The sequence below is a fragment of the Ruditapes philippinarum genome, unplaced genomic scaffold (genome assembly GCF_026571515.1).
Source record: "Ruditapes philippinarum isolate M1 unplaced genomic scaffold, ASM2657151v2 ctg18047_1_1_1_1, whole genome shotgun sequence".
In the NCBI taxonomy this organism is placed as follows: domain Eukaryota; kingdom Metazoa; phylum Mollusca; class Bivalvia; order Venerida; family Veneridae; genus Ruditapes; species Ruditapes philippinarum.
The window spans coordinates 1-8772 of NW_026852329.1; the positions used below are offsets into that span (position 1 = coordinate 1).

The window sequence follows — 8772 nt, forward strand, 5'->3', positions numbered from 1 at the left end:
ATTTAAAGATACGTTAAACAACAAAATGTTGAAAAATAATCATGCTATTTGATAAACTGTATACATGTAAACTTTTTGATTTTCCATTAGAATTATGACAATAATATTAATCCAAATATACATCAAAATTTAGTATTCATCTTAAAAATGTGGTTAAAGATGTGATTTTACTTAGCATGTTATACTTAAGACAAATGAATTATTTCTTTGTATATATCAATTCGACCAACTTACTATTAAAGACATTAAAACTCAATATATCATTAAATTCCTTGCTGACTATATAACCGATAGACTAGAATCTAGCATTCTAAACACTAAACTATGTGATTCGTTATCTAATTAAAAATCAGAACAATGATTGTTTTGTAGAGTGTTCCAACACACAATGGGGTCCAGAATGCAAAAAAACATGTGGTAAATGTAAGAACAACGACTATTGCAATGTTTCCGATGGGGCATGTCCGAATTCATGTGAACCTGGATGGATTCCGCCTCTATGTATACAAGGTATTTTATATATATCTGAATTATTTTTCTTCAAGAAACAAAAACGAATGTGATTTTTGTAAACGATGTACAACTTCAAGTCGGATGATTCAAGTACTTTAAGTAATGAACTAATGTTTTCTCTAATAGTATTTTTAAATGTACAGTATTAATTAGTTCTGCATTGTGGTATTCGAGACATTTTTATGCATCCTCTATAAAGTATAATTTGAATAATTAATAATTTAATTAAAATTAAGTAACATATAGGGATATATCAATGTGTAAACAATGTAAAATAGATAAGTATAATAATATAGGTATGTTTTGATGATATTTTACAATTGAACAAATTATGTTACAGAATGTTATAACAACACTTACGGCGAAGATTGTAATTCCACATGTGGACATTGTAAGCATGACCTATCTTGTAACAAACAAAACGGCGTATGCCCTGAAGGGTGTTACCCTGGATATAAAGAACCAATCTGTAGTCAAGGTAATGAATTTGTCTTTTAAGTAAATGTCTTATTTTAAAAATATTAACGTTCATGAATAAATTTGCTGACCTAAAATTAGGAGTCAAGATTTTTTGGCTTTTGTTTTTCGATTTTTCGTCGCACCAATACATTGAAGGTCAAACGGCGGCTTTCCGGCTTTACTGGTAACGGAATACCTTCCGTGCTCTTCCTTCATTATTTCAAGCATGAACATGAAATCTGTCACACATATGTAATTCCATTTCAACACCGTTTTAAATTTGTTTGTTTTACTTTAATTATTTTTTATCGTTTTCCCACACAGTTGAAATAGAAATATTTACTTTTCAAGAAATAAAATCCATTAACTATCTTGATTTATCGTCTTTTTATGATAAATCATCAGTGCCGCATATGCAAGCAAGAATACGGAAAGACAAACAAACTGATGTCAAAAGAATTTCAATTTTTTATCATTATTTATGTCTTTGCATATTTCATGCCTGAATAATGTTCACATTCTGATGAGTTAATTAATATAATTCATTTTGGTATTTGCGAAGTTAACTGCTATTATGAAATATAATACTTTCTTTCATCATGTCATTATTAAAATGTTTGCCTGGGAAGTTTGGTATTGAATGTACGGAGAGTTGTCCTTCAAATTGTAAACATGATGTATGTGGTTATCTTAATGGCGATTGTAATGAAAGGTGCAAGCCAAGCTTTCAAAGAAACAAGTGTAAAGAAAGTAATTATATTGCATTTCATTTTAGTCCTTCGGGATCATTTAGTACAGTGTTTTAAGTTTTAAATTATGTTACAGAATGTTATAACAATACTTACGGCGAAGATTGTAATTACACATGTGGACATTGTAAGCATGACCTATCTTGTAACAAACAAAACGGCGTATGCCCTGAAGGGTGTTACCCTGGATATAAAGAACCAATCTGTAGTCAAGGTAATGAATTTGTCTTTTAAGTAAATGTCTTATTTAAAAGATATTAATGTTCATGAATACATTTGCTGATGTAAAATTAAGAGTCAAGATTTTTCGGCTTTTGTTTTTGTTTATTTGGATTTTTCGTCGTACCAATACATTGAAAGTCATACAGCGGCTTTCCAACTTTACTGGTGGAGGAAGACCTTACGTTTCTTCCTTCATTATTTCAAGCATGAACGGGCACCTGAGTAGAACCACCAACATTACGTTAGCTAACTGTATTTGGTAAGTGGGAGATCTCTTTTAATATATAAAGATCCCCGACATTGTGCACCGACAGAAATATAACTGACTGATTACAAGCAAAAAAAAAATGCAATAATGCAAATTTCATATTATATGATTTAATAAATTAGAGATCGAAGCTATTTATTTTTCTTGTGACTCTTTTATCGCAACACTATTGTTTACAGTTACAGTCTGATATTTTTACATCGGTATTTGTAGATAGAAGTTATCGATAGGTTGACAAACAACGAAGGAGCTAGTCAATTAAAGATAACACATATTTCCATCGGTATTTAACCTTCAGCTGCTTTTAAAGTTTATTTTTACTTGTGCGCTAAAGTTTGAGTGAAGAACCTTCAAGGAATAGCCAATTGATATGTTTTATAACATTACATATATTCATCTTAGCAATATTAATCTACATAAAATTGTTAGGCATTGAACATTATTATAATTCTTCATTTTTTACAACAAGGGTCCGATAGATATAGAAAAGTTTTGATATTATAATTAAAACCGTTTCATTAACGATACAAGAAATAAATTCGGATGCAATCTAAAAACATATTGAGATGAATGAAAAATCCATTTAAAGCCATTAAGTTTCATACTGGAAATTCACTTCATCTTGCACACGGTGTGTTTTAGAATATTTAATGGCTAATGTCCAACAAATATAACAATACATAAAACACGATTTCCGTAATTATTTCGACGGTGTCATGTCCAAATTAAAAAAAAAACTTTTGAGGTAGAATTCTTATTCTAATAATATTTTCATTTGATATTTTATTTTATAAATTTGAGAAATTGTTCGACTTTTATAAAACATTTTTCTGTTAAGCGAGGTTTTAATAATTTCATCGCTTTTTTTAAATGATGTGTATTTTCATATTCAGCGAAAGAACCAGGTGACGAGCGTTCACCAACAGGTGTCATTGTCGGCGCCGTGATTGGAGTCCCGATTATTTTGATCATATTACTGGCTAGTTTTATCTATAAGTGTAAATCAAAAAGGTATGATTGTGTTCTGATGAATGTATAACAATAAATTGTGGCAAAAGAGATAATTCTGATGTTTAAATATTTGAACTGACAAAAATATAACCTGTAAAGCATTTTGGTAAAAGCCGGTATAAAAATATTTTTCTAAAACAGTGTGATACTTATTTAAGCACCATCCAAACAATATGATATCCAAGTATTATATCTAAGCATGACGTCTGTGTGACTGAAGCTTCGTTAGAGAAATATAGTATTTCATATTTTATTGAATTATACAGCAAAAATTTACTTTTCTTTTAGCAATTTAAATATTATTTTACCATAAGAATACTAATCATATTCCTGGCTAGTTTTATCTATAAGCGCAAATCAAATATGTATGATTGTGTTCTGGTGGTAGGTCTTTCAAACATCTACGTTCATGTTTACCTTGATAGTTTTGCTCATGGCCTAATTTAAAAAAATAACTCATTTCAGTGATGAAATGAGCAAATAAAAATTTAATTGTTTACTTAGCTAAATTTGTATATTCGATACAACAAAGGATTGAATCTATTTTATACATTTGTTTAAATTGTTGTTCACTGAGAAATATGCATATGTTAAAGTTATAATGGATAGTATTTTCTGCACCCTGCATTGTACCGCCAAATAAAGGTTACTTGGCGATGAATATGTTTACGTTTCTTCCAATAAAATATTTGACTTGACTTTTAAAACTTTCCGTCTGAAATGAGAGAAAAGGAATGAGGAATCCTAGACATTCTGTATATAATATATGATAGCAAAAAAAAGATACTTTTGCTGTTTAGATATTTAAACTACAAAAGCGATAAACCTTTTAAACATTTGGGTAAAAACCAGAATGAAAATATTATTACGAAAATCAAATAACAATGTATTAGTATTTTTAGCATCATCCAAATGATATTATATTCTGGTATTATATTTCGGTCATCATGCCGAATGTATGTTACCTTTCAAATACAGTACGCTCAGCGCGGCTTTTGCAAAACCCGCGTGACCCCGCGGATGAGGTTTACCGCGGACGAAAATTTGCTCAGATATTGTATTTAGTCTTAAGCTTCGTTGGAAAAATCGTATTTCATGTTTCATTTCTTACTGAATTATATTTCAATAATTGACTTCTCATTTATCAAATAGAAAAAAAAACTGTTATACAATATGAATTATATTGTTTTAAATGTTTTATCATATAAATAATATTTGAATATAGCATATAATCTTGAACACTTCTACTTCAACAGGAACGCAAGCATGTCTGATGAAAGAACATCACCAATGCTGAAAAATCAAAGTGAGTATAAATGAGGCCAAAACTGAATCCCAGTCCCAAAAACGACTGACACTTCATAGTTTCTTTTATAATCTTTCCATGACGTATGATGCCACACATTCAATGTATCTGGTACCAAGCTTAAACTCAGTCTCCACTAATTGGAACCTACTTTAACTTTTTGCATCGTAAAATTTTTAATTCATCAAGTCATCAGAAAATAGAAATAATTAAGCACCTTTGATATAAAAGCTTTATCTTCAGCAATTACCGGTATTCAGATGTTTGGTGTTTAAAAATTCTGTAACAAAAATTTTATGCTCCCCGAAGGATGACCAAATAGTCGCCGCTTTTACGTCCGTCTGTACGTCCGTCCGCTATTCTTGTCCGGGACATAACTTTGAAATAAAACGATGAACAACACGAAACTTTGTAGATAGATCTCAATAGGTAGAAGTGCAGTGCAAAATAGCCATAACTCTGTTATGCCTAATTTTTGGGTTATTGCCCTTTGTTTATTTTTTATACTTTGAACTTTGTCCGGGTCATAACTCTAAAACTGTAAGAGATAACAACATGAAACTTTGTAGGCAGATAGATCTTATTGAGTATATGTGCAGTGCAAAAGAACCATAACTCTGTCTTGCCTTATTTATGTGTTATTGCCCTTTGTTTATTCTTACACTTTGAACTTTGTCCTGGACATAATTCTGAAATCATAAGATGTATCAACATGAAACTTTTTAGATAGATTGATCTCATTAATTAGAAGTGCAGTGCAAAAGAACCTTAACTTTGCCTTGCTTAATTTTGGAGTCATTGCCCTTTGCTCATTTTTACACTTTGGACTTTGCTTGTGACATAACTCTGACACTACAATGCAAATTTGGACGTCTTGTTAAAAAGTTAGCAAACATATATAGTTTAAACCTTTTATTTATAGCAAACAAATAGCTGTTGTTTTTTTATGGAAAAAATAAAAATATTTTTTGAACTTGTCTTTTAACTGAACCCTGCAAAAAAATTTCAGGCAAAGAAGTAAACCATGCAATAGTGATAAGTAAAAAGAAAAATGGCGAAGCAACATATGCCGTAGTCAATCAACATGATGAAGTTGGTGGAAAGAAAACTGAACCCTGCAAAAAATCTTCAGACAAAGAAGTAAAAGATGAAATAGTGATGAGTAAAATGAAAAATGGCGAAGCAACAAATGCCGCAGTCAATCAACATGGTGAAGTTGGTGGAAAGAAAAAAGTGCAATCAAGTAATTGGCTTTAAAAGCTAAACATGAATCTACAAAACTTTATGATGAGTAAAGTTAGAATTAACTCATTAAATTCCTGACGAAATAAAATATAGTAATAATCACTGCTGTCATAATTTGAGAAAGGTGTAGTAATAAAACATGAACAAAGAAACCATAAATATTTAGTCAGTCTTATCATCTGTTAGGTAAATTTTATAGATATCTGAAGGTTTTCCTTAAGCAACTTAAAAAGTGTTATCGACTTCAAAGCTTTCATTTGAATTATGAATACTGAATTGCCACATTTAATCAAGTATTCTTTTATCTGTTTTTGCCTATATTCAGGGGTTACCATGTAGCTTGAAACTTGGGCTGTCATAGATAGAAAGTTTTGTATATCTATATATCGAAGGGTAAATATGGGCGATATATCGAAACATATTTAAGATATGCAAACACGCTGGAATAAATGATTCAAAATGTGTTGTAGTTACCTTGCTAGCAAATTGTTTACATTGACTCACAGGCTTTGTTAGATTTTTATAATGATAGAAATTTTAAGAACAATAAAATGCACTTGAAACATATGTCTGAGACATGTGTCTGAGACATTTGTATAGAAAGAGCGTAAGAATTTAAACTCATCAAAGAGTACTGGGTTAGATGAAATTCTGGCAAGAATTTTTACTAGATGCAGCTTCCTTTTTAAAAATACCAATTACATTTAATTACATTACTGTTATATTATTATTTGTATTATGTTATATGTGTATGGGCTGGTTGCCTGATTATGCAAGAAACATTTGACTTTGATAGTATCAATATGTCAATTTCAGAAAATTATGTTCCTGGTGACATAAAATTAGCTAGGGTAAAACCTTTACAGTAATCTTGAAATAGGAAATTATTGACATGCATTGTATCAAAATTTTTAGAAAAAATCAGTGCATTCACAACATGAAAATATTTTAGTTGATAATTGTTTATTGTATGAATTACAGTCAGGTTTTAGAAATTCCTTTTCCACTGACACATGTCTTATCCATCTTATGGATCATATCTATCTTATGGATCATAGCAGAAATAATAATTCCAAAGGTTTATACACAGGCATGATAATGTGTGACCTACTAAAAACATTTGATACTGTTGACCATGATATTTTATGTTGGTAAAGTGAAATTGATGGATACTGACTGGTTCATGTCTTATCTTTAAAGGTAGAAAACAAATATAATCGTCTGATAATATTTTATCAGATAATATGCCTGTTACATGTCGGGGTTCCCCAGGGTAGCATCCTTGGTCCTCTTTTATTTTTGTGCTATGTAAATGACATGAGAATAAGTATAGATCAAGCATGTATGCCGATGACAGTGCAATTCTTTTTGCTCATAAAAATCCAAGTATCATTTCTCAAAAGCTTTGACAAATACAAGAGTCTTGTTCATTTTGGCTTGTAGATAACAAATTGTCACTTCATGTAGAAAAGACTGAATGTCTTATTTTTGGTAAACTTAAACAAGTGAAAAAAAAGTTTAAAAAATTTTGTAATGGACATATAATTGAATCCACAAAATCTGTCAAATATCTAGGTTTAAATATCTATGATTCTTTGTCAGGTGAATCTGTTTTCAATAGTTTTCTTACAAAGGTAAATTCACGTCTTAAAAGTTTTTTATAGGCAAGCAAATGTTTAAGATTTTAGAACTAGAAAATATTTATGCTCAGCATTAATACAGTATTCACTTCGAGTATGCATGTTCTTCTTTGTACCCGAGTCTGTTTTAAAAGTTAGTTTCAAATTTGTCAAAATAAAATTGTTAGATTTATACACGGTACGGGGCATAGAGATAGTGTCAATAATGTTATTCTTGCTAATATGTCTTTATTAAATGTAGAAAACAGAAATAAGCAATTACGTCTTAATCATGTTTTCAAAATTATTACCAGTGCACTTCATATATGAAAGGAAATGTTGTACTGTTACAGACATTCATTCTTATTCAACTCGCGTGAATTAGTACAATTTTAGGGTCCCAAGAAGTTATGGTAAAGATAATGTATCATTTTTACAAATAGCAATTCATGATTGGAATTCCTTGCCTACATGCGTTAAAAAATTAATAAGATAGGAGATTACAAAAGCTCGGAAAAGGCCCATTTACTCGAACAGTTAGGAAATCATAATAAAATTATCTAGTATGACTAGATATTGATCTTCATTTTTACTGTTTTCCTGTAAATAAAGTAAAAGAAAATATCAACGTTTAATATTTTATCTATATGACATCTTCTAGTTTCCAAAGTTTTTTTCTCAAGTTTTTTTTTATTGTATATTCTGGTAAGTATACATCCAAGGACCCTACTGGAAATAAGCCTTCGGGCTTTCATGAGTAATCCGAGGTTATTGCACACTACTTTATACATGCTTTCACTTACGTCGTCACATTAATTTTTAAATTGGTTATTAATAATTGGTAAATTAATATCTAGTCCAGGGAAAGAAAGATAAATTTAGTATTGTCTGAAATGTATTTTTTCGATTTTGTTCTTTATTATTATTTATTATTATTTAACGAACCTCCTGTGATATTTATCTTTGACAAACTTCCGAAATATTTTATTACAATTGTATTATGATCTTTTATATAAAAATGCATAAGTGTTTGTATTATGTATATGTGTGTTTTAATCTGAATAAATATCTATCTATCTATCCACTGACATTCATTCTTACATCGCCGAATTCAGGTTACACAAAGATACAGTTATAACTAATTACTATAGTAAGTAACAGAGATAACGAGTCATAAACAACAAAAACCAAACCGGCGAACTTTTAAGGAAATAATGCAAATGAAACACATTAATATACGTTTGATGAAACTTAATTTCAATAACCTTTCCTTGATTATCATCCGCCACGTTCGTATCAATCAAGGGTCTTCCCAGCTTTACGCCCCGATAAATTTGTGACTACATATAACAAAGCGCCTAATAAAGATTTTTTTTTAGC

At 30.0% G+C, this 8772-nt stretch overlaps 1 protein-coding gene across 1 annotated transcript; it reads left to right on the forward strand.

The window, feature by feature from the left end:
• Window positions 1-323: 323 nt before the first annotated feature.
• On the forward strand, window positions 324-8329 carry LOC132756886 (multiple epidermal growth factor-like domains protein 10; the record flags this gene model as incomplete). The annotated part of the gene is made up of 6 exons (XM_060748032.1): window positions 324-510; window positions 854-991; window positions 1798-1935; window positions 3105-3222; window positions 4479-4528; window positions 5538-8329. Coding segments are annotated over 6 exons (879 nt in total), but the record flags the coding sequence as incomplete, so codon positions are not given.
• Window positions 8330-8772: the final 443 nt, after the last annotated feature.